Source organism: Brassica napus, unplaced genomic scaffold (genome assembly GCF_020379485.1).
Source record: "Brassica napus cultivar Da-Ae unplaced genomic scaffold, Da-Ae ScsIHWf_61;HRSCAF=101, whole genome shotgun sequence".
Classification (NCBI taxonomy): domain Eukaryota; kingdom Viridiplantae; phylum Streptophyta; class Magnoliopsida; order Brassicales; family Brassicaceae; genus Brassica; species Brassica napus.
In genome coordinates, this window is record NW_026016679.1 from 38,297 (window position 1) to 65,086 (window position 26,790).

Sequence of the window (26,790 nt, forward strand, 5' to 3'; positions counted from 1 at the left end):
AAGAGCTCGAGTGTGGAAGGTTCATATGATTTTTTTATTCTTTATTATTTTGAAAAATTCAAATAAAGACACACTATGATGTAAAATGGTTTTTGGATTGAATAAATTTAACATTCATACAAAAAAAAATTTATTCAAATACAAATTGTTGACGAAGTGGCAAAATTAGTATCAAATATTGATTATTAACGTGTTAAAGATGGGATCGGATCTAGTTGATATTTTAGATAAAATTCAGTATGCAATTCCTTTTCTTTGTATTTTCTTTGCATGTAAAATGAATTGAGTTTGGATGGGTAACATTTGAATTGGTAAGTTTTAAATGGCTGGGTGACTGCTCTTATGTCTTAACAAGTGATTGATTCAAGTCGTATTTTCAGAGATTTATTGATCTCTGTGTTAGCACTTCGCAACAATATCTTTCATCAAATATTTGCCTTGACTTGTTGCTGCGAACTAGAGTATATCAAATCTCTCAGAAGAAGTATCATATCATCAACCTTCATCGTATTTTCAGAGTCCTGAACGGTTGATGAACTTTTGCCTTTTGTTTGGAGGGATATATCTTATTACATCGAATCGGAAAAAATGACCATTTTCGACCTCAACAATTTCGGTCGTACCTTTTCATATTCGAAAAAAGAGTAAGTGCGAATTCATACTTACACTGTAAATTGTTGAGATCGAAAATTGCATTTTCCCCATCAAATCGTTCAAAAATTGTAGTGGTGGGTTCTATTGGTGGGTTAAACATATAAGTACAAACACAATTTTGTACAAAAGAAATTTTTTTTTTTGTACAAAACTATTTTGTCAATCATGGAACAAGTATCAATACTATTAAAAGGGAAAGAGTCTTAAAAAATCTACATATGAAAGTTGTTTGGACTCTTTCATTTATCTTATTATTTTTTGGTCTTACCTTAAATTTAGACTAACAATATGTTACCATATATTTCTCTAACAATAATTTATTCAATTCCTTTATTTATTCAAATCTCACTCTTAAATCCTAATCACTACTATTACTATATTTACCATTTTGATTTTTAATCGTAAAAGCATTGAAACTAATGTTTTTATATTATCACTTTTATCATATAATATATGATTTTAATCAAGAGAGGTTACACGACATATATGTGTACATTTTAACTTTCTCTTTCCTTTATAATAAAGTAATCATATCATATATAAAATTCTCCACTAAAATCTCATATCATATACTAAACTTTCAACCGTCTATAGTTTTGATGGATATTTTCATATTTGAAAATGAGTTTTCTGAATATTCATGTTACCTTCACAAAAGAAATTCATTGGTTCTGTTAAAGTTAACCCGACTTCACGATATTAGTATTAATTATTTACGATTTTGAAAATTATTAGTTTAGATATTATACTTTATATACTTTTCACTTAAAAACGAATCAATACTATTAAAAGATAAATAATCTTAAAAAAATCTAATATAAAAAGTTGTTGGAGTCATGTATAACTTTTTTTTAGTAATACCATTAATCATTCTAACCATATAATATTTTAAATATTTTTAACAGATCCTAATATTATTCCTTATGATACTTTTACTCAAAAAAATATTTCATCAACCAGATTTTTGTATAATAACGTTAAAAATCTATATCAAAAGGTTATTGAACCTCATATAGACGTAATGGGTCCACATATGTTCGGGTATTTAGAATCCTAAAAAAAAATCAAAATATCTAAAAAATCTGAAAAATATTCGAAATTCCAAACAAATACCCAAAAAATTCAAATACCTAAAAATTCAAAATCTTAAAATCTTACACGATGAACTGAAAAAGTACCCAATTTTGTTTTAAATTTGAAAATTTACGTGAAATCAAAATCTATAATTGTTAACCAAAAACTTAAAAAAATATCCACAATACTGGAAACATATTCGAAATATCCAAATATACCTAATAAACACAACATATTTATGATCGGGTTTAGGATATGACCCAGACTCAAACAAAGACTTGCGGGTCCAAAAAAACACAATAGGTTATCTTCTCTGGACTTGAACTATACCTATATTTTCGGATCGGTTCGGTTTGTTTTTTTGATCCAGATATAATTCTCATGCCTAAAAGAAACTTACATAAAAGTGTACATATAAAGTCTCAAATAGACTAATTCGTAGATTATATAACTGTTAAAAATTATATTTTTCGATATAACAAGACTTTGTATTATAATATAATCCAAAACCCGCGATTGGAAAACGCGGATCTAAATCTAGTTAGATAAGTTAAAATTGCTTTGTCGATAGAGAATAATTTGGTGAGTGATCTTAAAAAACCGGAGTTCTAATGATTAAGGCAACAAAAATGATAACAGCTGATTATGCAGATGAACACAATTTAGGAAAAAAATGATGGTATTTTTCATTCTTCAAGTTTTATACCATTCATGTTGAATTAGTTATTCTGCTATGAGCATGACAGCAAAAAAATCGTTTTTTCATGGAATTTGAAGTCTAGTTTTATAACGGATACATAAACTATATATTATAGCCAGTAATATCGTATTCAATATATACATTTCTAAAACCCTGTTACATTACAACTCAAACCAAAAAAAGACTACAAAAATTCTCTCTCTACGCTAAACGCTCTCCCATCTCTCTAGAAACCAAAGCTTGAAACTTTAGCTCCGGCCCGGCGTTTGTCGGTGCCGGAGGCCCCCTTTCTCTTTTCTCTTCCTCTTTTTCTATTTGCTCTCTCCACCACCGCTCTACTCCTTCGTCGATATGCAAGCGGTTCTGAATCTGACGAGACTTCCCCGGAGAATCTATTGTAGATCGACGGAGACGGTCTTGGACTTACTTTGGAGCAGCGGCGAGACCCACGGAGTGACGGTGGCAGAGTGGGTCGGCTTTTAGGGTTTGAGGATTCCCAGATCTAATTTTCCTTTTTAAGATCTCGGGTGAATCCTCTCTCGACGGCGGCGCGTGACGTGGTCAGAGGCCTCCTCCACTCCGGATCTTCACTCCTGCGCGGCGGTGAGACTACCGGAGGAGAGTTTTAACGGCTAGCAGAAGGAAGCTTCGTCCTCTGGTTTTCAGAGACGACACGTATTGGGGTTTGCGACGACGGAGTGGTCAACCGGAGAAGCGAGCCCTGTTTGGCGTACGTGGTGGAGCTCTACATCCCAGCGCCGGAGTTGATGCTGTGGCTCGTTCCGGTGGTATGAGTTTCACTCTTCTTAATGCTTAGATTATCTTGCCGGTATGTGTTGTCGTCGAAGCCCGACTTTCTCAGTCCGGACTCTCTGTCCGGTTTTAAGGCTAAGGATCAGGCAAGGAACTCCGATGGCTCAACCCGTTCTGGAAAAGCGCCTTTGGTGTTGTTGCTGATGGTACATGGAGAGCACGTGGATTATACGGTTACCACGGCTTGGTTTGCATTTGTAATTCCATGAATAGGTTTAGTTTCATTGTGTGTTAGTTGTCTTGTATCGTTTTGGTCGAATTAAGTGGTAGAAGAGATGGTTTACTCTGACCTGTAGGGTAAATTCATCTCACTGTGGCTTAAGGTACAATGAGATTTGGATTAGGTGGCGTATGGTCCTTGGAAGTGATCATGGGTGGCACTAGATCCCCTCATTGTATTGTGGTATAATCTCTGTTGAGGTTAATTGATTGTACTAAGTTTATTGGTGAATGAAAGTTGAAGTTGAGCCAAAAAAAAAAAAAAAAAAAAAAAAACCCTGTTACATTTTTCATAGACATAGAGTCGGTTACGTTAATCATAAAACCGCGCAAACAAGTAACCTAATATGAACCAATTCGAATTGAATTCGACCGGTCAATTCACTGTAAACCGATCGGCTCCATCATTATGCAATTCATTCAATCTTTCATTCCGTTAGTTGCTTGTAGGCGTAGACGTGAGTGAATCTCCTCCATCTTCATCTTCTTCTCAAGCCTTTTCGTGCTTCTGCGCTCTTCAGAAATGGAAAGTTTTCAAAACCCAGATTGGGAAACCGAGTTCAACCGCTTCGAACAAGCGATCTCGTCCTCTCCCGCCCCGATTCGCGTAAGATCCGTTATAAAGCTATCAGCTTTAGCCCATCAATCACCGGAGAGTATCCTAACCCGCGCAATCCCGATCCTCGCCGGCCTTCTCCGCGTCTCCGACGACCCCAATCGCTCCGTCCAAGCCGCCGCCGCGCATTGCTTGAGACGCATCGCCTGTCGCGGCGGCGAGTTCGCGGCGACGATGGGGAGGTGCGGCGTGATCGCTAGCTTGCTAGGGCTCTTACTCGAGCAGGCGAATGATAACGGTATTGCGTTACGAAGGATCTGGGTGAAGTGTTTGTGGAGTTTAGTTACTTTCGGATCTTCGATTCGGGTCGGGTTAGCTAGGTTAGGCGGTGTGGAGATCGTGACACGTGAGTTGAACACGTGGGAAGATGATTCGAGTAGATGGTGCCTGTTAGAGATCCTTACTGCCTTGACGACGATACGAGAGAGCAGACGCGTTCTTGTTCACAACGGTGGGTTGAAGTTACTTGTTGAAGCGGTTAAAGTTGGGAACTTTGCGTCGAGAGAGAGAGCTTGCCACGCTATTGGGTTGATTGGTGTTACTAGACGGTGTAGGGGGTTGCTGGTTGAAGCAGGAGTGGTTCCAGCTCTTGTGGATTTGTTTCGAGATGGAGATGAGAAGGGAAAGCTTTTAGCTGGTAATACCTTGGGGATCATAGCGGCTCAGACTGAGTATATAAGGCCTGTTACTGAAGCTGGTTCTATTCCTTTGTATGTGGAGCTTCTTTCCGGAGGAGATCCGATGGGGAAAGATATTGCGGAGGATGTGTTCTGTATACTAGCTGTGGCTGAGGGTAATGCTGTTTTGATAGCGGAGCAGCTTGTGAGGATCTTGAGGGAAGGTGATAACGAATCCAAGTTTGCTGCTTCTGATGTGTTGTGGGATCTTGCGGGTTATAGGCATTCTGTGTCTGTTATTAGAGACTCTGGTGTGATTCCTTTGCTGGTGGGGCTTGTGAGAGATGGGTCTCTTGAGTTTAGGGAGAGGATCTCTGGAGCTATTTCTCAGCTGTGTTACAATGAGAACGACCGTGAGGTCTTTTCTGAGTCTGGTATGATACCGATTCTGATTGAATGGTTGGGGGATGAGTCGGAAGAGCTTAGGGATAATGCGGCCGAGGCGCTGATTAATTTCTCAGAAGACCGAGAGCATTATGGTAGAGTGCGTGAGGCTCTAAGCCATCCCGTGATTCGGAGTATGCAGAGCAGACTTGCTAGAATCAGAGCCTCTCATGAACATTTGGTTAGGTCAATGCGAAGGGTTACTATCGAACATCTTGCCCGGGATCCATATCTTCCCTAATGAACAGATCCAGGTTTCAACATGTTTTGATGTATGTTTTTTAAAGAAGACTCGATTGTTTTTTTTTTTTTAATTTTTGTGACTTTTGTTTCCTTTAGATGTTTTGTATATACACACATGTACCAAAAGATATTGACTCTGAATGAATATGGATTATACTTTTTTTTTTGCTAATATGGATTATACATTGTTGATCTTCATTTACATGATTGTGCATCCAGTGGTTGGACCATAAGAATCATAGACTACTACTTCATACATCTCATGTTGTGGCTGCTCATAGCAAATGGTGGGGCATTCAGCTAAGCAGACATGAGGTGGAACATTTTGATCTGTACCGTTGTTATCATCATCAGCTGTCTCGATGTTCTTGGAATCTTCGGTATCATCCTCTTCTTGTGGATTCTCTACCTGATCATCGTCAGGAGGGAGAATATCTGGGCTAACTTCTTCAAGAGTCTCTAACATGGCATAGCAAGCTTTCTTCCTCAAGGTGTCAACCAAACAAGCTGCATCAATTCCATCACCAACCACTACAAGCTCGTCCTCGAGTTCCCCTTCTATAGCCACAGAGATTACACCTGCAAGCAAGGTACACAGTTTTTATTCTTTCATTAGAAACCACTTGGTGTGTTCTCTTTGTTTAATACGGTATATTTTACCCTTTGCATTGACGGCTACTTCCATTGCTTTCCTCCTGCATCTGTCACAATTAACTGACAGTTTGATACACATCTTCTTCTGTAAAATGCTCCATTAAAACCCAGAAACAAAAATGGAGAAATAGGTTAAGAGCTAAAAACAAAACGGAGGATTATGCAACAAGGCTGTTGGCAAGAGTCAGACCTTCATTTTCCCCTGATGAGGAACCTCTTTTTTAGCTAAAGTGGAGATTGAAGAAAACTATCATCGGGCTTACGGTATGTACTTGTTTCGAAAGCCATGTTTTGTGCTGAGCACGAAGACAGAGAGAAAAAGTCAATATAATGTTTTATTTTGTAGTCAAACGCATCATATAATACTTGTCGATAGGAAAGATCTTTCCTCTTCTTGTGTGTTTGATGATAACTCGTAAGTAATCATATACCAAGGAAGAATTGTTTAACGAAAACAAAAGAATGGAAAATGGTTTAGCCTAAGATCTCTCTAAGTTCTAGACATGATTGACATGTTCATATTTGAAGCAGTGATCTTCTTCACATGACTCTGCATTTTTGTTTAGTTTGATAAATACGTATGTTTCACATTTATTCAAAGTCTTATATCTTTTGGTAAATGTAAACAAACCTGTCATACGGTTAAGGAGGCTTGAGCCATCACGAATCTGTTGCCTCTTGCGGTTTATTATTACCGTAGAGAAGAGAAGGTTTTGATCGTCGAGTACAGGGCTACTAACCGTAGCTTGGCAAGTCATCTTTACGGTACGTATACGATTCAGTTCTTTTGTAGTTATACGGGTTTTGACGTGAAAAATGTTCTGTTTCAGCTAATCATTCTATGGACCAACCTTTGAGCTAAACCGTGAAGGTTTCATAAAGTTTACTCATTTCTTTCCATCTGGTTATCCCAAGATTTTTCTTTTCCAATACTATATATAGTTTAATACATGAATCCATGCGTAATAACATCAAATAGGGTTCGGGATTCATTGTCTGAGGATGATAAAGTTCCAAACTTTTCTTGAGAATTGTAAAAAGTATTACAAGTTTAATGCTATTCTGGATTTGAAATTTAATTACTATAGCGGAGAATCCGCGACGACCCGAAGCTGTCGGAGAGAGACACGGAGACACAAAGATGACGAGACAGAGAGAACGAGCGGTGGAAATGATCCAATGTTGTTCTTCAGTCAACCACTGAATCTCAGTTTCCTAATATAGACAATTCTCAAAAACCCTAATTTAGGAAACACCGCAGGTTTCTTTAGGTCTTTTGAGAATGAAACCCTCCAAGAAGAAGACAGAGGCAAAGGTTCTTGGAAGAGTTTGTATTCGATGAAGTCTCAAAAGGTAAAGGTGAAGAAGAAGAAGAAGAATGTGGATTCAGGACTAGTCGCTGTAGCAGTGGATAAAGATAAAGGAAGCCAACATGCTCTCAAATGGGCTGCTGATCGTCTCGTCTCCAAAGGCGATACCATCATCCTCCTCCATGTTATCCATCGATCCTCATCTGATTCAGGTGTCTGGAACGCTCCTCTTATTACCAAACCCATATCTTGTTATTGTTGTTGTCTAAGTTTTCAAGATTCTTGTAGAAACTGATGTTGTTTTGGTGCAAATGGGTTTGTAGTTGAGGTTACTGCAGAGAAACATAAGCAAGCCGAGAACCTTTTCGTCACGTTTCATTGCTACTGCAGTCGAAAAGAGGTACAAACAGCGATATAAGATATCTTGTCCTTGCTTTGATTGGTCTTAATTTTATATCTCTCTGTGTTGCTAGATACAATGCCTTGACGTCACGCTTGAGGACGACAGCATAGTCAAGTCCCTTGCGGAATATGTTTCCTCTGGTGTGATTGAGAATCTGGTTCTTGGTGCACCGTCCAGGCATGGGTTCATGAGGTATTTATAGATATGAATATCTTCCTTTAATCGATAAAGAATCATCACTTTTTCTTCTTCTTCTTCTTCTTATGTTTGTTTTCTATGCTTAAAAAGAAAATTCAAGATGTCTGATACGCCGAGCAATGTAGCCAAAGCAGCACCTGATTTCTGTACAGTTTATGTCATCTCCAAAGGGAAGATATCATCTGTACGCCACGCCAGGCGAGATGCTCCTTATCAGTCTCCCCTTATCGCTCAGATTGAGAATCATTCCGCTCTCACTAACTACGAAAAGTTCAGGAACACCATGAGCTTTAGAGGTAACTTTGTTAACTACTTCTTTTGAGACTTAAGCCACATGAATCTTGAAGTTGTTCTTTTGCTTTTGCTACAAACAGATAGGACTCCGGCGAGATCTTCGGTTTCTAGCTCTATTGAAGACTTTGGAAAGTAATGTTTCATGACAATCTTTTCTCTTTAATCTGCCTTTGAGAGGATTAAACTAAGCATTCTTTTCAACAGGTCTCCTTTGGCAAGGACATCAAACAACGCAAACTCATTCTATGATTTGTCAGACTCCGACAACGACATATCATTTGTTTCATCAGGCAGGCCAAGTATCACTAGCTCAGGCCGGCGAAGTATCACAAGCTCAGAAAGGCCGAGTACAAGCACTAACGGAAGGTCTGACATATCTTTTGTGAGCTCAGGCAGGCCGAGTACTAGCACTACAGGAAGCCCTTCCTTCATTTACGAGTTCCCTGACTCTGGTTTAACTCCGAGAATGTCTACGGGGTCTGGACAAAGCGTTGGCTCTATGCGTCTAGGGATCAATATCCAACATGACTTCTCATTCATTTCACAAGATAGTGGCCGGTCTTCTTGCTCTTGTTCACCGCAAAACTTGGTAAGACAAGTTTGATTGGTTATAGACAGCAAAGTATTGTTTTGAGAATGGTTAGTATTATATATGTTTCCTTGAAATGTACAGGAAGACGTGGAAGCTGAGATGCGGAGACTGAAACTGGAACTGAAACACACAATTGACTTGTATGGATCAGCTTGCAGAGAAGCACTAGCAGCAAAGCAAGAGGTAAGCTATACTAAATGACACCTTGTGCAGTGTTGACTTAACTGAAAGAGATTTTAACTTTTGGTTTTAAAAGGCAAAGGAGCTCCAACGTCAGAAAATGGAAGAGGAAGGATGGGGGCAAGAAGGACAGTTATCAGAGAAATCAACAAAGCTGATAGCTGAAAAAGAGAGAGCAAACAAAGCTGCCATGGATGCTTCTGAAACAGCAAACAAGATAGCAGATCTGGAAACACAGAGAAGAGCCATAGAATCTGGAGATGCTTTCTCTGATTCCAACTTAAGGTACCGGAGGTATGTCATTGGCGAGATTGAAGAAGCTACAAACTCATTCGACAAGGCTAATAAGATAGGAGAAGGTGGATACGGTCCTGTTTACAAGGGTCACCTTGATCATACTCCTGTTGCTATTAAGGTTTTGAGACCAGATGCAGCTCAAGGAAGATCTCAGTTTCAAAGAGAGGTAAGTTTAAACCTAAGAGTCAGATTATATCAGACTTTGATTAACGATTGAGCATTGTTACAGGTGGAGGTTCTTAGCTGCATAAGACATCCGCATATGGTGCTACTCATTGGAGCATGTCCAGAGTATGGTGTGCTTGTTTATGAGTATATGGGTAAAGGGAGTTTAGCTGATAGGCTCTACAGAAACGGAAACACGCCACCGCTCTCATGGGAGCTGAGGTTCAGAATCGCAGCCGAAGTTGCTACCGGTCTGCTCTTCCTTCACCAGACGAAACCTGAGCCTATAGTGCACCGTGATCTGAAGCCAGGGAACATCTTGATCGACCAGAACTACGTAAGCAAAATAGGTGATGTCGGATTAGCCAGACTAGTCCCTGCGGTTGCGGAAAACGTCACGCAGTGCCACGTCACGTCGACCGCGGGGACGTTCTGTTACATTGACCCGGAGTACCAACAAACCGGAATGCTTGGTGTGAAGTCAGATGTCTACTCTTTCGGTATCTTGCTTTTAGAGCTGCTCACGGCGAAGAAACCTACGGGTTTGTCTTACACCGTTGAGCAAGCGATAGAGAAAGGCACGTTCAAGGATATGTTGGATCCAGCGGTGCTTAACTGGCCGGTTGAAGAAGCTTTGTCATTGGCAAAGGTTGCGCTTAAGTGTGCACAACTGAGAAGGAAAGACAGACCAGACCTTGGGAAAGAGGTGTTGCCTGAGCTTAACAGGTTGAGAGCTCTTGCTGATGCGAATATGGAGTGGATTATGTTCAATTATAGCAGAGGACCATCACCAAGGCATAGCTTAATCTCCTTGCCAACAGTTGTGAGTATTACAAAAAATGCTTTTAGCAGTTTCAACAGTTTGGTTTTATCCTCAATTGTAAAAATGTAAAATGCTTCTGGTGCAGGATGAAATGAGTGTAACCTCAGATGGATCGAATACACATTCAAGTACTCTATCAGACTTTGAGAAGAACTTAGGTGCATTATTACTTAACATTTTCTAAAACATTATCATGTGTGTTGCTCATCAAATCTAACAGTTTCTCATCTATGCTACTTTTACTTTGTTTTGTTTCAGACGAAACTGAAGAGGATTAGCTTTCTTGTCTGTTAGGAAAGATGGAGTGAAGCCATTTCTGGTGTCTTTAGTTTGCTTAAGCTAACCTTATTAATGAATAATAATATTGTGTATACATCCTTGTTTTTATTTGTAAAGAAGAAAACAATGATTAAGTTGGTGCTAATTCCTCCACTAGACGTAAATTCTGTTTTTGATATGTAATAAGATGAGATTTAGACCGCACAATTACTAATTGATAATTTGGTGATTCTAATTAACTTCTGAATGGAGCAAATATCGATGAGTTTAATCTTACAAAAAAGGCTTTTAGCAGTTTCAACAGTTTGGTTTTATCCGCAATTGTTAAATGAAAAATGCTTCTGATGCAGGATGAAATGAGCGTAACCTCAGATGGCTCTAATACACATTCAAGTACTTTATCAGACATTGAGAAGAACTTAGGTGCATTATTACTCAGCATTTTTCTAAAACATTATCATGTTTGTTGCTAATTAAAATCTCACAGTTTCTAATCTATGCTACTTTTACTTTGTTTTGTTTCAGACGAAACTGAAGAGGATTGGTATTCTTGTTTGGTGAAGGAAAGATGGAGTGAAGCCATTTCTGGTGTCTTTAGTTTTGCTTAAGCTAATCTTATTAATGAATATATTTGTGTATACAACCTTGTTTATATTCTTTAAGAAGAAAACACTGATTAAGTTGGTGCTAATTCCTCCACTAGACGTAAATTCTGTTTTTGATATGTAATAAGACGAGATTTAGACCGCACAATTACTAATTGATAATTTGGTGATTCTAATTAACTTCTGAATGGAGCAAATTGATGAGTATTTATAGTCTAAAGTCTAAACAGCTCACTAGTTTCAATGAATTGTCTAATTATTTATGAAAAGTAATACTAATACTTTTAGTTAAATTAGATATTTGTGACAAGCCTAATTATATAACTCTAAATGTGAGTAATAGTATTATCAAATTCATTAACAAAAAAAATCTATTAACTGCTATTTTACTTTATATCTAACAATTAAGGAAAAGAGAACGTTATATATAATTATTAATTAGTTTTCTCTTCATATTAATCACTGATTAATATGCATGCATAGATACATCAAAGGCTGGTGGTCAAAAGACATCTAAAGATGATAATAAATAAAGGAAAAAACTCAGAAGCTAACAAACAAAACCAATTAACATTTCAAGGCAGTTAGTTAATATATCATGCAGTGCGCTTAGGTGTGACAACGTCATGCGTTACTTTTTGCATCCACACACTCAAAACTCTAATACGTAAATTACTTTTGTTATATAAACATGCTATATACTAATGTATTTTCCTCACAATCATCAGATTCAATAACATTTTACACAGAGAGAGCAAAACAACAGTTCTTTAGAGTAATTTTCTGACAATGTCTTCTCTTGGTCATTTACTTGTTCTTGTGTTTCTCTATGTTCTGCTTTTTTACTCAGCTGATTCTCGCAAACCCCAAGTCCTTCATGACACTGGATCTAGCGAAGATGGTGCAAAAGGCACAAGATGGGCTGTTCTAATTGCTGGATCAAGTTATTATTATAACTACAGGCATCAGGTTTTTGATTTATTTTACATCAAAAGTTTTAACCATACGAAGAAAAGGTGGTCCTGAAGAGATTCTATGAACTAAATATACTGTTGTTTTGCTTTACAGGCTGACATATGCCATGCATATCAAGTTCTGCGAAAAGGGGGTCTAAAAGATGAAAACATTATTGTGTTTATGTATGATGATATCGCGTTTAACCCTGAGAATCCCAGGCCTGGAGTTATCATCAATAGACCTGATGGTGGAGATGTTTATGAAGGCGTTCCTAAGGTTATTATTTTCTCATCACTTTTGGGCACTTTATAAATGAATCAACATATTTAGATTTTGTTGGTTGATATAGGACTACACTAAAGAGGCTGTTAATGTGAAGAACTTTTATAATGTGATACTTGGAAACGAAAGTGGCATCACAGGAGGAAGTGGCAAAGTTGTGAAAAGTGGTCCTAATGATAGTATATTCATCTACTATGCTGACCATGGAGCTCCTGGTTTACTATGTATTATTTTACCACCAATCTACATCTAGCATTTAGATGTTTCTCATGATTATACTAATCGGCAATTTCTTGGTCAATATTTATTATTCTCAGCGATGCCTGATGGTGAAGATATCCATGCAAAAGATTTCATTAAAGTCTTGGAGAAGATGCATAAGCTTAAAAGATACAAGAAGATGGTACTAATAACTCAACTCATTCATTGCATCTCTCTAGCATCTTTTATGTAGTGTTCTGTTCTAGTGACAAAAAAAAAAAAAAAAAAAAAAATGTAGTGTTCTGTTCTTGAATCTTTGAGTTGTTTTCTGTGTGTGTGTGTGTGTGATGTTTAGGTGATTTATGTTGAAGCATGTGAGTCTGGAAGTATGTTTGAAGGGATTTTAAAGACCAATCTAAACATACTTGCAGTAACTGCTTCTAATGCGACAGAGAGCAGTTTTGGAATCTACTGTGGTGGTGAAAATCCTCCTCCTCCTCCTGAATATGATGGTGTTTGTCTCGGCGATACATTTAGCGTCTCTTGGCTTGAGGACAGGTACTTCAACCCAAAAAGAATCAAATCTGTATGTAATATCAAATGATTTGATTGTTCTTCAAGACTTTTTTTTTTTCAAATGTTTCTCTGTTTTGTGTTACTTGGGGGACAGTGATCTTCATGACATGAGTAAAGAGACATTGAAGAAACAATACCAAATTGTAAAGAGAAGAACAGGTCCTGATGCTGAACCAGGGACGAGTTCTCATGTAAGCCGTTTCGGATCAAAGGCGCTTCTTAAAGACTATCTTGTCTCCTACATTGGAACCAATCCTGATAACGAAAACTTCACTTTTGCTGGATTCACTGCTTCACCAATCTCTACTTCAAGCTCGGTCAATACTCGCGATATCCCTTTGTTATATCTCAAGAGCAAGGTGAAGTCTCATCTTTCAAGATTGAATAATAAACAAAAGAGGTATATATATATATATATGTTTTTGATGTTTCACTATCTATCTCTCAGATTCAAAGATCTCCAATGGAGTCACCTGAAAGACAAGAGCTTCAGAAGAAGCTGTTTGAAGAAATGAATCATAGGAGACAAATCGATCAGAACATTGTGGAGATTCTTAAACTTTCACTTAAGCAAACCAATGTCTTAGATCTCTTAATTTCCACAAGAACAAAAGGACAACCTCTTGTAGACGACTGGGATTGCTTTAAGACTCTGGTAACAACCAACCACATCTCAAATCTTGTTAACTTGTGTTCTACGCAACAACTATTAAACTAGTACATTATCGAATGAAAATCGCAGGTTAATAGCTTCAAGAATCACTGTGGAGCAACGATGGACTACGGTTTGAAGTATACAGGAGCGCTTGCCAATATCTGCAATATGGGAGTGGATGTGAAGCAAACTGTTTCAGCTATTGAACACGCTTGTGCACATTAAATGAAATGATGTGCATATATAATGTGATAGACTTAAAAATATGAAAGTTATTGCATTAAGATATATGAACTGTGGAGATGGTTGATGATGCCTATTTTTACTTAAATAAATATTTTAGTTGGTAACGCGAAAGTTTTGGTCTAGATTTGTGAACTGGATTCACCAAACAATAACCTCGTACCAACTGTATGGTACGGACGAGTATGCTTTTGTTGGTGTTGCCAATAATAGTCTTCTTACATAGCTTATTGTCCAAGAAACCAAAAGACATAAAAGGTAGACAGATCATAAAAACAAACAAAATAAAGAAACAAGAACAACTAGGGCTTCTATAACCTAGCTTGTTCTTTATTTATTTTTTTCTATGAAGATAACAACTTCAAGAAGATCTTTACAGTTCTATGATCTATCATATGAAAAGTCATTAGACTTTGATTAAATAAATCCTTTTTTGAACTTTTTTCTCAAGACACAATTTTCCGTTTGGTTTTGCTATCTTTTGAATCATACAACAAAAATGATATCGCTAGATTTCATCGTACGTCTCAAGAACCAGGAGAAGAGAAGAAACAGAAGGTCTGAAACGAACATAAAGGCCAGTCTTCTCTCAGGGGAATTATCTGATGGTAGGAGACGAGCCAGAGACCAAAACGGTGTACCGAGAGGGCATCTTGCGGTCTACGTGGGGGATGAGATGCAGAGGTTTGTAATACCGACCAAGTATCTTCAGTATCCTGAATTTAAAGTTTTGATGGATGAAGTAGCTGACGAGTTTGGTTATGAACATGAAGGAGGGATTCATATCCCTTGTGAGGAAAGTGTTTTTGAAGAGATTTTGATTAGATACATGTCTTGTGACAAGAAGAAATAAAGTGTTGTACATACAATAATATAATAATTATATAATCATCTTTTAATACTCCACTGTCTTTGTAACAACTATGTGTTCTTGAACCATTATGCAAAACAGAACACAGACCATTCTTTGGTAATGAAAATGCCAAATCAAGGAACAAAAATAATGCCATGTTCTTTAATGGTATCGATAACAATCCCTAGCTTCCCTTCAATCCTCTCTCCCTTTCTTGGCTCATAGGACACAGCGTAGACGTCTGCTTCCATTGAACGCTCAGCTATGAGCTTGCCGATGAGTCTGCACGCTTCGTCATCCACAAGAGAAGGTATGTTCGTCCTTATATCTCTTGCGTTAGTGGTGGCCACTGAGATGACTTTGCTTGTTGGTCTATGCATAACTTTGGCGTGAATGAACTTCCTGGAGAAGAAGACGTTGAGCAGGAAAGGTCTCATGTACATGTCAGTTCTTTGCTTCCATGACTTCTTGTTGGGTCTTTTCGCTGCTTCGCCACGTGATCTCCTAGTCCAGGCAGCTTGAATAAAAGAGTCCTAAACAACCCATCAAAACAAACCTTGTAAGAAAAAATTTGTACGAACCACCTTAAATAGATAAAGAAAGAAACTTTGAATGAAATTTTACATAGCCTATAGATAAAGTAATGAACTTTGAAGAGAATCAAAAAGAACCCTAGATTCTGACTTCAAACCCAGAAATTACAAAACAAGCTCAAAAACACACACTAAGCTACAAAATCAAGAACATCACAAAGCTAGATCAATTATGAAACTTTGAATGAATTTTTACATACCCTACAGATAAATAAATGAACTTTGAAGAGAGAATCCACAAGAGCCCTAGATTCTGACTTCAAACTCAGAAATTACAGAAACAGAACACAACCACTAAACTCCAAAATCAAGAACATCACAAAACTAAACAAGCTAGAGCAATTACAAAACCATAGCTATTGACTCTGTACAGAGAAACGCATGAGAAGGTTTTACCTTCTTGACAATGGGAGAGGAGATAACAGAGCCGATATCGATGGAGAATTTGGGAAATGAAGATTGCCATGAAAGTGAAGAGCCGAGTTTGCTGGAGCGAGTTGAACGAGTGAGACTCGTGTCGAATGGGACGAGCGAGCAAGTTGATGAGACTAAGCAAGACATCTTCGTCGAGCTTTGATTGCGAGTGAGAAAGTAATTGATCGGATAAGACTCGGCGGCTCCTCATTTCACCGTCTCGATTAACAATTTTTACAAACTGCATTCTAAAAGGTTGGACCAGACCGGCTGATAAACCGGATTTAACCGGTTACAGCTTACAAACAAAACAAAAGATATTTGTGGAGAAATGAGCACCCCACCACATAAACCCTAAAAAGGTTAAATCTTTCCCATAAAATCTAAACACCCCTTCACTTGCAGCAGCATGTTCACAGAGTCTATCTCTGTCTCATCCTCAAACCAAACTCTTTTAGATCTCTTCTCAATCTGAAAAAGATCTCTTCTTTTTATAGTTATGTTTTAACTGCATATTCTATCTTTTAGCCCTTTTTTGAATCTCCTGTTCTGTCTTCTCTGATATAAAAAAATCTTTGAGACAGAATAAACAGGAGTCAGATAGAGAGAGAGATAATGACAATGGCTGTACCGAAAGAAGGGTTCGTTGCTATGGTGAAGGACTCTGTTTCCTCTGCTCCATCTGAGTCTCCTCTTTCTCTCCAGCCTCAGTTTCCTGACTTCACCATTCCTGTTAAAGTCAGTTCCTTTTTGTTTCCTCTGCTTAGCTTCTATGTGTTTTGACAATCTGTGTTGTGTTCTAATGTATGTCTGTTGTTTGATTCAGGATTTCTTCAAGTCTAGGGAAGCTCGTGAGTTTCTGAGTGGGGCTTTAGCTGGAGCTATGACTAAAGCTGTTCTTGCTCCACTTGAGACTATAAGGTCTGCATACTTACTCCACACCTTGTTATCTCCTCAATGAACTTTTGTCTTAACTGCTTTGTTGCTCTGTGGAACCTGGCAGGACAAGGATGATTGTTGGTGTTGGATCGAGAACCATTCCAGGAAGCTTTGTGGAAATCATACAGAAGCAAGGATGGGTTGGTCTTTGGGCTGGCAACGAGATCAACATGATCCGTATCATCCCAACTCAAGCCATTGAGTTGAGCACTTTTGAGTGTGTAAAGCGTGTAATGACATCAGCGCAAGAGAAGCTCAAGAAGATTGAGCAGGCGAAGATTGAGATTGGTGACTTTAGTTTCAGTCCGTCCATATCTTGGCTCTCTCCCGTTGCTGTTGCTGGTGCAGCTGCAGGTGTTGCTAGCACACTTGTCTGCCATCCTCTCGAAGTCCTCAAGGTTCGATCAAATCCATTGTTGGTGTTGTTGTTTGTGTCGATAAAAGACTAAGTTTCTATGATCTTTTACCAGGATAGATTGACTGTGAGCCCTGAGATTTATCCAAGCTTGAGACTTGCAGTTCCAAGGATATTAAGAGACGATGGAATCCGTGGATTCTACGCTGGCTTGGGGCCAACACTGGTCGGGATGCTTCCTTACAGCACATGTTATTACTTCATGTATGACACTATGAAAACCACTTACTGCAAATCCAAGAACAAGAAGGCTTTAAGCCGTCCAGAGATGCTTCTTCTCGGAGCTCTAGCTGGTAAATGAATAAAATAAAAGTTTCTTTTGGTTTCTCTTGACTCATTGGATTGTGAATGTTGTGTCAGGTCTAACGGCTAGCACCATTAGCTTCCCATTGGAGGTGGCGAGGAAGCGGTTGATGGTGGGAGCTCTGAAGGGGGAATGTCCACCGAACATGGCTGCGGCAATAGCAGAAGTAGTGAAGGAAAGAGGAGTGATGGGACTCTACAGAGGTTGGGGAGCAAGTTGTTTGAAAGTCATGCCGTCTTCTGGCATCACTTGGGTCTTCTACGAAGCCTGGAAAGATATTTTGCTCGCCTCCAACACCAAGCCACTCATATAATGACGAAATTGAAACTTTAGAATACCATTGTTGTTACCTGAAGCTAAGCCGCTTCATCACATTTCTTAAGTTATGAATGAGGTGGCTTGGCTTTGCCACATGAGATGTTTTTTTGGCACTTTGGGAGTGTTTTGATTCCCATGAGAAGTAAGAAGCTGAGTTCTTTTTCTTTGTCAAGGCTAAACTATCCTCTATGTTGTTCTTTCTCAGTCAGAAGAAAAGAGCAAATCAATAACCACAAATTATGAGTTCTTTTTTTTTTGTTTAGGCTAAACTATCATCTGCTCTCTCTATGTTGTTCTCAGTCAGAAGAAAGGAGCAAATCAATAACCACAAATTATGTCCACACATCATATACACAAACCATCACACACTTCCATTCATAGTTACAAGCACATATATACATAAGCATTTTCAAATATATATTTATTCTTCTAACAACTCCAACATTGTCCTTTATCTGCAACCCAAATCAAACCTCTTGTCTAACCTTCTGCTCCTCCTTCCGAAGCTTCACTCTCTGCAACATTGACACATCAAACAGTTCAGAACTACCACAAACTTGCTATAAGGTTTTGGTGTAAAGAAAGTAAATACCTTCACCAAACAGTTGTTCGAATCGGGCTACTATGTGTTTCCCATATGTGTACTTCCTCAAACTCTCGAGATGGATTTTCATTCTCTGCACCAGGATCTCCCTTTGCTCATCTTTACTGATCTCCAATACTTTCTGGACCACATAATTTGCATACTGATCTTTCATCATCGCCTGCGGAAGAAAAATAGAATGTTAAATAAAGTCCAAAGTGGTTCCAGAGAGTTTTTGTTTACCGTTGTGTTCTTACCAGCAAGTGATTGTCTTCCTCTGATTTTCCCATTATCTCTTCAATCAGCAACTCTCTCTCGGTACTATCAGCATGCTCTAGACACTTCTCCACAACGTTAGACGCGTATTTGTGCTGACTCATCTGAACAACGTTCCCTGTCAACTTCTCAATGATCTGTCTCCTTTCGTCAGGCTTCCCTCTCTCCAGGACATGCTATAAAGACACAAGCCCCAAGACTAAGAACAAAATGAGATACAAGGGAGACACTGATCTGAGTTAACCATACCTGAGTGACATAGTTCCCATACTGATCATGAGCAAGAGCAAAAGCAGACTCCAAGATTTCATCGATTATACAACGAGTCTCCTCATCATCTGAGCAATGCTCCAAGATTCTCTATAGGAAAAACAGAAGGAGACAGAGTGAATATTTCATGTCACAACCACACAAGAAAGCCTCACTCTTATCCAGTTACCTGGATGACTCGGCATCCATAAGGATGAGTAGAAAGAGTGGCAACTTGACCACGGAAAGCTGAAATTATGAATCCAATCCTAGAGGCAGGCATACTCTCTATACACTTTTGAATAACATGATTTCCGTTTTGGTCTCTAACACACTTCAGCACATTCCCATCTAGCTCACGAGTCAGTTCTGTCTTTTGGTCAACATCTATCACTTCAAGGGCCTATAAAATATCATAACGTACGAACTAAGTACATATAAACTTACTTCAGACACTGACATTGATATGCGGAAACTAATATTATTTATTTACCTTTTGTATCACACGACATCCATACATCTGCAAGCTTAGAGAAACCATCTGACCAGCAAGTTGCTTCACAAGTTCTTCCCTCTGCGCTGGAGTTCCATGTTCTATGAACTGATCCACACATCACTATCTATCAACAAGCTTATAATGGAGAAAAAGAAACTTTCCAATATAAAAGGAAAAGTGGCTCACCTTTTGGATAACATAATTTCCAAAGACATCAGTCATCAATTTCGAAGCTTGTGGAAGAACCTCACTGAAAACAGATGCCTTCTCCTCATCAGAACAGTGCTCCAGTTTCTGTTGGATAAACCGGCTGCCATGCTGATCAACGCTGAAGTCAAGAAAAAAAATGATATTATCTTTTGATGCTTTCACTCAGAATTAAAGAAAACGATAGATATCAGAATATAAACAATACCTGAACTCAATAACACGCCCTGTGATATCAGACAGCTCCATTTTACGAGCATTTGGAGACTTGAGTTCATCAAGAAAAGAATGTCTTTTAAAATCATCGACGCTGCTGCTGCTAGCTCCTCCTCTGTTCCCTTGCCATCCACCAGGGTAGATCCCTGTGTTTCTACTAGGTCCTTGTTGATGATGATACCTTGTGTCACTTCGTCTTCCAAACTGGCTCATCATCCCACCAACCGGTGAGGATGGCATCACTGGACTAGCAAGAGGTGATCCTGGATACTGTTGCATGACTCTCACACCCGGTGGCACTGCAAAGTAGTTTCCCATGTGCCGTGGACTTTGCAACCCAAAACTTGGACTCAAAGGGTTGCTGTGAGGTTCTTGATTAGCCATAAAGCCAGTAGCTTGTTGGTCTTGCTTCCCAAAGGAATCAAACGAAGGAGCATATGCCTCTGCTTGAGCCTGTTGATAATATTGCAGCTGAAAAGGATCCACTAGAGGAGTGTTCTGTGCAGTAGGTGAAAAGGATCCACGAGAGAAGGAGTTGTTGTAGCCCGAAGAAGGCGATGAGATATCATACGGCATAGGAACAGTGGCTTCATGAGATGGGTATCCACTCATATACTGAGGGACAACACCAGAGGCAGGAGGGTAACCGCTATAACCATACTGAGGGAGGTACATACCCGAGGACTGAAAGTTATGATTGTAAAACGGGCTCAGAGATGTCATATATGCAGCTGTTGATGTATACATAGGAGGCGATGTCAAACCGTGAGGAGATTGGAAACTCGAATGTACCTCTCCAGTTGCAATCCTAGGCAGGTTCTGCATCATGTCGTGTGTACCACCACCCATCCTCGGATAGGTCATTTGTTGTGGCGAAGTAGCTTGAACCTGATACGATGAAGGCGTATATTGCACAGGCATTCTCCTTGGCTCTTCTTGGTTCCCCCTCATTCTAGAAGCAGCAGAGGATGGACCAGAAGCACCAAAAGCAGATAGATTGTTGTCCTCGCGGCTCCCTACCCTCGCATTTGATCTCTCATTCTGAGTGTTGGTTGAACTTTGTGAGCTCAACTCAGAGGTAAAAGGATCTTCACTAGCAATAGCCTCCATGGAGAGAGAATCTGTCTCCCTCAGAAGATTCACCACACTTATATCAGACTCTGGTACTCTTCTTGTCCTTTCTGAAGCTATACCAGAAGAAATGGCATGTATGTCTTCTGCTGTTGGATGGTTCCCTGCCGAATGAGGCCGCTTGAACACAAAAGAAAGCGTTAAAAGAGAGAATCTTCTTTAATGTAAAATTAAATTAAGTGATAGAATCAAGCAGTACCTGAATGATATCAGCAAAGCTCTTACGACGACCAGGCAAAGAAGCAAAAGTCAGCTGTTCACCAGAAGAAGCCTCGTCCTCAGGCTCCTCTCTATGTGTAGAAAGCGCAGTTCTAGAAGCAAGCAAGGAAGATCTTACCCCCATATCATCCCAAGACGCTGTTGGACTCAGGTTATTACCCTCACCACCCAAATGACGCAGCAAGTGCTGATTCTCACGTGAGATCAACGGAGGAGGGAGCCTCGGGTTCAAGTTGATGTTGGACAGATAGTAAGCTACATAGCCAGGATCGCTACGTATCTCTTCTTCAGAGCCATAATTCTCAATAGACCTACTAAAACTACCTTCCTGATGTTTCAAGAGATTCCTAAGAGCTGCAAATGAGCCTTCCATGCTAGGCGGCGCGCTCCCACTCCTACTAGGGATCTTACCTGTATGATCACTTCCACTACTATCCAATCTATTTCTTTCCATAAGGAACCTTAAATCTTCAACAGCCATATCATGTGAACCAAATATCCCAGTGGGATCCCTAGAGGAAGCCTGCCAACTTTTTACATGATCACCTTCCACCATCCTCATAGCGCTCTGCGTCGTCATACTTTCTATACATCAACCAAAACAAATTCAAAATTTTCAGACAAGGTGATTGATTACATAATAATAATACTACCTAACCCAAAAAGGGTAAAGCTAAAACCTTAGTCCATAAGAGAATCAAAAAGCTGAGAACTTGATCCCAAACTTTCAATGATCAACGTTTATTTTTGAGTCTATGTGTAATCGACAATCAAGGATCGAAAAATTTCAGACACGATTCTACCATTTCACAAGCTAAAAAAGTTTAGTCAACCCAAACAACCATCAGCAAGAACTTACAAGGATCATCTTTTTAAAAGTACTGGACTCGTTCATCAACCTCGTTACAAAGAGTAAAAGTCCCATATATAACCGAGGATCAAAATTCTAATAAACAGAAACTTCACTTTATCCTTCTTTATTCATTTAAAACTAGCTCCTTGCATAACTTGTGAAAGAACACAAAAACTTAGGCTGAAGCTAAGAGTTAAAGAGTTACCTGATGGTGGTGATGTTTAAGCCTCCATGAAAGTGTTTTTTTTTCTTGATATGAAATTGTTGCAGCGATGAGATGAGACCCAGAGAGATTAAAACTAACCCCTTTGAAAAGTTTGTCTCCAAGGCTTTCGTCGAGTCACCAAGTCAAGAGTTAATGTTTTTTTTCTTTAATTTCTAAAGGCAATTATTGGGATGTTAATCTTTAATTTTTACGTATTTTAACAAAACATTAACCAAAACTTAATTAAGAATCACGACGGATTCGCACACGAAGACGTCCTCTTAACTAGGTAATGACTGGAACACCCCCTGTATGGTTTTGATAATGGTGGTACCGCAAGCCCTTTTTCGTCAATTTGTTCTAAAAGTGATGACTAGGTTCGACACGTGTTGAGACTTGTAATTGAAAGAGATACGTTCACGTGGCTCTGTCTCTGTTGCCTGTTTGCTCGCTACCACCAAAATACACACAATACACACTTTTGTTTATTTTTCTTCTTTTCTTTTTGCCACTAACTAGAATTTTTACAAGAATTATACGAGTAATAATCTTTAAAAACAGAAGAAGTATTCAGATTTATAATGTTCTCATTTATAGTTCTTAGGATTTGGTTTAAATATGAAGCATGATGGTAAGGAAAAGAAAAGTTCTTTAATGACACATCAAGACTTTGTCCAAAAACAAAGAAAGTGATGGAAGAAGAATAAGATTTGTCCATCACCATCATAAGATCTAGCCTCCCATCAACAAGACAACATTGGATTCTTTCATATGTGCTCACATCCAAACGACAACACATGATAAATTGGTCCCAGCAAACAAGAGCTGGACACCTTCCCATGTCTGAGGCCAAGACTTCTTTCTCAGCCCTTTTGTCTTCTTGGATAGCTCTTTCGCTTTCACCCTCTTCTGCAAAAGAGAGACTCGAATCTTATTGGACACCAAACGAAGCATATATATATATATATATTGTTTCTAAGACAATCATACCTTTTCGATAGATGACTGAACCAGTTGCAAAGGGGTTGTAGAATTCAAATTGGGGCAGCTTAAGCGGTTCTCTCTACGGGAACTTCAAGTAGCAACTGATAGCTTTTGCAATAAAAAAACATCTTGGGACGAGGTGGGTTCGGTAAAGTCTACAAAGGCCGTCTTGCTGATGGAGCACTTGTGGCAGTCAAACGGCTTGAAGAAGAAGAGCGCACACCAGGTGGTGATCACCAGTTTCAAACAGAAGTGGAGATGATAAGCAATGGCTGTTCACAGAAATCTACTCAGGCTACGGGATCATGCTTTTGGAACTGATCACAGATTAGAGAGCTTTTGATCTTGCAAAGCTGGCTAATGACGATGACGTTATGCCTTCTAGATTCGGTATTGATTATCTGTTAGAGGCCCATTAATAAACTCTCAAAAGCTTAATCTCTCATTTGATCTTCTTTCTCATGTGAAATGAAATGGCTTTTGAAGGAGAAGAAACTGGAGATGCTTGTGGATCCTGACATGCACGTAAATTACACAGAAGCAAAAGTAGAACAGCTCATACAAGTGGCTCTTCTCTGCACACCAATGCAACGGCCTATGATGTCTGACTTTGTTCGAATGCTTGAAGATGACGGTTTGGCTGAGAAACGGGACGAGTGGCAGAATCAGGTAGGAAGTGGAGCTGTCCTTGATTCTACTGAGAATCTTCATGCTGTGTGGTCCGAGATAAAGAGATTGTAATCTGTCTAACGTAAACAGATAAATATAAAGAAAATCCACTTCTATGTATGGCGTTTATGAGATTAAATCAACATCAGCTTATAGTGGAGATTTAAATTTAGGGCTCATGAAGACGAGCTGATTCAATACGCAGGACGCACTATTGAATTTCACTCTTTCAATGAACACAAAACATAAAACAAAAAGAAACCAGACGCATACAAGCTTTACGAGTGAACCGGGAAACCCAAAATAAATAATTAAGTAAACTTTACTCGACCAATACCGTAAAAGGTTAAGACGTCCCATTTTGGAAATGTGAGATATATTTATGAACTGAATTGGGTACATTGGCTTAGTAAGACCATCTGTAAGTTGATGCTCACTTCGAACATGTAGTGTCTTTAAGAAGCATGATGTGATAACTCGTGTACCATATGACAATCAAGGTCTAGATTCTTCGTTTTCTCGTGGAAGGCATGGGTCTTTGCAATGTGAAATGCAGCCTGTCGCGTAGTATAAGAAAATTGGAAAAGGTGAAAGTATATGGAGATCCTTCAGAATACTGGTAAGCTAGATAAGTTCCTTTGTCGCAAAACACATAGCTCTATATCCAGCCTCAGTTGAGGTCAATGAAAAGTGTCATGTTTCTTTATTTTCCATGAGATAATAGAGTCACCAATAAAGATAAAATAAGCTTGAAACAGATAGTCTAATATATGGATCTACTATCCAATCTAAATCAGATGAAAAGAAAAGACCTGCTCCAATACTTCCACTGTGATATCTGAGCAGCCTGACAATGTACCTCTCTGGGAGCCTAACAAAATTGGCAAAGTTTAGTGACAACATATTGATGTCAGGACAAGTTGAAAAGAGATATTAAAGCTTGTCAATGAATCGTTTGTAACCTTCTGCATCTGTCAAGAGAGGAGTATTATCCTTGTGCAATGAGTGATTAGGTTCCATAGATATAGAGGATGGTTTACAACCAAGGAATCATGTATGAGCTCCAAGACATACTTTTGTTGACAGACTGAAATACCTTTGGAGGATCGAGCAATTTGTGACCAAAAAAGTATTGGAGATTACCAAGATCTTTGTGATCTTGAAGAAATCATTCAATTGAATCTGCAATGTAGGATTCACTGGTTGTGATGATTATCATGCACATAAGCCAGAGTAGCAATGAAAATTCCATTGTGAATCTTGTAAAGAGGGTGTGATCACCATGTGATTGTATTGGGCTTCTGTTGGCCCCTTTGTGTTTACTTTTGTTGGGGCCTCGCCTTTTTAGGCCTGGTGCCACTAAAGAAAAAAAGAAGAAGAAAACTTTCTCGTATTTCTTTTTTTTTTGTTTGACAAAGAACTGCATGGTAATTCTTGGAATACAAGTTTTGCTCGTTTAAAATCTCGAGTTGCGAGTTTCCACTTTCCCTTATCACTAACGTACATAAATAGAGAACAATAACATCAAGAACTCAGCCAAGAACCTATCGTCTTCATCCCAATGGAAACGGCAATGGCGGCGGAGATGGCGCCTTTCCGGAGCTGCATAACGTCGACGCTAACGGGAACGCACATCATAATCTGGTTCAGAACGCGAACGTTCAGGATAATCTGGTTCAGAACGGGAACATGCCACATAATCTGGTTCAGAACGCAAACGTCCAGCAAAATTTCGAGGCGATGCTCCAATTCGACGAAAACGAGGCGATGCTCCAACACGACGAAAACGAGGCGGTTCAAGAAGAAGAAGATGAAGATGCTGAAATGCAGGCGCTTATCCAGTTGATCGAGGATACTTTGAGTGAAGATGATGAGCCTGGTGTGAACGGTGAAGATATGATCATGGAACATGAGGTAATTACTCACAGTCTTGTAAACTTCTTTATAATGTTACGTTTCTCCTATGATCTGTGACATATAAATTAGAAATCTAGGTCTTTGCACTCTTCGATACTTGACTTATGGTTAGAACGTTTTCAGCAAAACGTTGGTGCAGCTCATGTGCAACAGGAGAACATTGCTGTTGTGAACGGTGAAGATATGATCATGGAACATGAGGTAATTAATTACTCACAGTCTTGTAAACTTCTTTATAATGTTACGTTTCTCCTATGATCTGTGACATATAAATTAGAAATCTAGGTCTTTGCACTCTTCGATACTTGACTTATGGTTAGAACGTTTCAGCAAAACGTTGGTGCAGCTCATGTGCAACAGGAGAACATTGCTGTTGTGAACGGTGAAGATATGATCATGGAACATGAGGTAATTAATTACTCACAGTCTTGTAAACTTCTTTATAATGTTACGTTTCTCCTATGATCTGTGACATATAAATTAGAAATCTAGGTCTTTGCACTCTTCGATACTTGACTTATGGTTAGAACGTTTTCAGCAAAACGTTGGTGCAGCTCATGTGCAACAGGAGAACATTGCTGTTGTGAACGGTGAAGATATGATCATGGAACATGAGGTAATTAATTACTCACAGTCTTGTAAACTTCTTTATAATGTTACGTTTCTCCTATGATCTGTGACATATAAATTAGAAATCTAGGTCTTTGCACTCTTCGATACTTGACTTATGGTTAGAAAATTTTGCTTGCAACAGGATAACATTGCTGTTGTGAACGGTGAAGATATGATCATGGAACATGCGGTAAATTCTAAAACCAGTCTTGTAGAATTCTTTGCAGTGCGTTTGTATAGTTT

The 26,790-nt window shown here is 38.9% G+C and overlaps 7 protein-coding genes across 10 annotated transcripts; 4 read left to right on the forward strand and 3 right to left on the reverse strand.

Annotated features, from left to right (window-relative positions):
* The first annotated feature begins 3,797 nt into the window (after window positions 1–3,797).
* Window positions 3,798–5,970, forward strand: LOC106428822 (U-box domain-containing protein 12-like). The gene is made up of 2 exons (XM_048774971.1): window positions 3,798–5,409; window positions 5,600–5,970. The coding sequence occupies exon 1, from the start codon at window positions 3,984–3,986 to the stop codon at window positions 5,376–5,378; it is 1,395 nt and encodes a 464-aa protein (XP_048630928.1). The 5' UTR covers window positions 3,798–3,983; the 3' UTR covers window positions 5,379–5,409; window positions 5,600–5,970.
* LOC106428823 (heavy metal-associated isoprenylated plant protein 47) lies at window positions 5,580–6,165 on the reverse strand. The gene is made up of 2 exons (XM_022720149.2): window positions 6,041–6,165; window positions 5,580–5,959 (listed from the first exon to the last, which is right to left on the reverse strand). The coding sequence occupies exons 1-2, from the start codon at window positions 6,111–6,113 to the stop codon at window positions 5,580–5,582; spliced, it is 453 nt and encodes a 150-aa protein (XP_022575870.2). The 5' UTR covers window positions 6,114–6,165.
* A 353-nt stretch (window positions 6,166–6,518) lies between these two features.
* LOC106428868 (U-box domain-containing protein 35) lies at window positions 6,519–10,782 on the forward strand. 2 transcript variants are annotated; one of them, XM_022719563.2, is made up of 14 exons: window positions 6,519–6,799; window positions 6,865–6,905; window positions 7,123–7,215; window positions 7,296–7,556; window positions 7,668–7,744; window positions 7,818–7,939; window positions 8,036–8,241; window positions 8,320–8,371; window positions 8,444–8,828; window positions 8,913–9,014; window positions 9,088–9,474; window positions 9,538–10,296; window positions 10,382–10,454; window positions 10,555–10,782. In XM_022719563.2, exons 3-14 carry the CDS (start codon window positions 7,176–7,178, stop codon window positions 10,572–10,574), a joined length of 2,484 nt encoding a protein of 827 aa, XP_022575284.2. In that variant the 5' UTR covers window positions 6,519–6,799; window positions 6,865–6,905; window positions 7,123–7,175; the 3' UTR covers window positions 10,575–10,782. The 2 variants fall into 2 exon arrangements, with proteins under 2 accessions (XP_022575284.2, XP_022575282.2); XM_022719561.2 differs by having other exon boundaries at window positions 6,865–7,215.
* Window positions 10,783–11,831: 1,049 nt separating this feature from the next.
* LOC106428869 (vacuolar-processing enzyme delta-isozyme) lies at window positions 11,832–14,995 on the forward strand. 2 transcript variants are annotated; one of them, XM_022719564.1, is made up of 9 exons: window positions 11,832–12,149; window positions 12,249–12,413; window positions 12,487–12,643; window positions 12,737–12,822; window positions 12,976–13,178; window positions 13,291–13,555; window positions 13,645–13,851; window positions 13,939–14,067; window positions 14,627–14,995. In XM_022719564.1, the coding sequence occupies exons 1-9, from the start codon at window positions 11,970–11,972 to the stop codon at window positions 14,945–14,947; spliced, it is 1,713 nt and encodes a 570-aa protein (XP_022575285.1). In that variant the 5' UTR covers window positions 11,832–11,969; the 3' UTR covers window positions 14,948–14,995. The 2 variants fall into 2 exon arrangements, with proteins under 2 accessions (XP_022575285.1, XP_013725070.1); XM_013869616.2 differs by lacking the exon at window positions 14,627–14,995 and having other exon boundaries at window positions 13,939–14,208.
* Window positions 14,959–16,184, reverse strand: LOC106428871 (50S ribosomal protein L18). The gene is made up of 2 exons (XM_013869618.3): window positions 15,937–16,184; window positions 14,959–15,480 (listed from the first exon to the last, which is right to left on the reverse strand). The coding sequence occupies exons 1-2, from the start codon at window positions 16,099–16,101 to the stop codon at window positions 15,082–15,084; spliced, it is 564 nt and encodes a 187-aa protein (XP_013725072.1). The 5' UTR covers window positions 16,102–16,184; the 3' UTR covers window positions 14,959–15,081.
* A 143-nt stretch (window positions 16,185–16,327) lies between these two features.
* Window positions 16,328–18,094, forward strand: LOC106428870 (probable mitochondrial adenine nucleotide transporter BTL1). The gene is made up of 5 exons (XM_013869617.3): window positions 16,328–16,692; window positions 16,781–16,875; window positions 16,958–17,291; window positions 17,364–17,601; window positions 17,669–18,094. The coding sequence occupies exons 1-5, from the start codon at window positions 16,570–16,572 to the stop codon at window positions 17,923–17,925; spliced, it is 1,047 nt and encodes a 348-aa protein (XP_013725071.1). The 5' UTR covers window positions 16,328–16,569; the 3' UTR covers window positions 17,926–18,094.
* A 136-nt stretch (window positions 18,095–18,230) lies between these two features.
* LOC125604766 (pumilio homolog 5-like) lies at window positions 18,231–22,578 on the reverse strand. 2 transcript variants are annotated; one of them, XM_048774970.1, is made up of 11 exons: window positions 22,366–22,578; window positions 21,288–21,892; window positions 20,750–21,208; window positions 19,950–20,641; window positions 19,721–19,862; window positions 19,532–19,639; window positions 19,229–19,441; window positions 19,039–19,149; window positions 18,771–18,965; window positions 18,523–18,694; window positions 18,231–18,445 (listed from the first exon to the last, which is right to left on the reverse strand). In XM_048774970.1, exons 2-11 carry the CDS (start codon window positions 21,885–21,887, stop codon window positions 18,411–18,413), a joined length of 2,727 nt encoding a protein of 908 aa, XP_048630927.1. In that variant the 5' UTR covers window positions 21,888–21,892; window positions 22,366–22,578; the 3' UTR covers window positions 18,231–18,410. The 2 variants fall into 2 exon arrangements, with proteins under 2 accessions (XP_048630927.1, XP_048630926.1); XM_048774969.1 differs by having other exon boundaries at window positions 19,950–21,208.
* Between the last annotated feature and the right edge of the window lie 4,212 nt (window positions 22,579–26,790).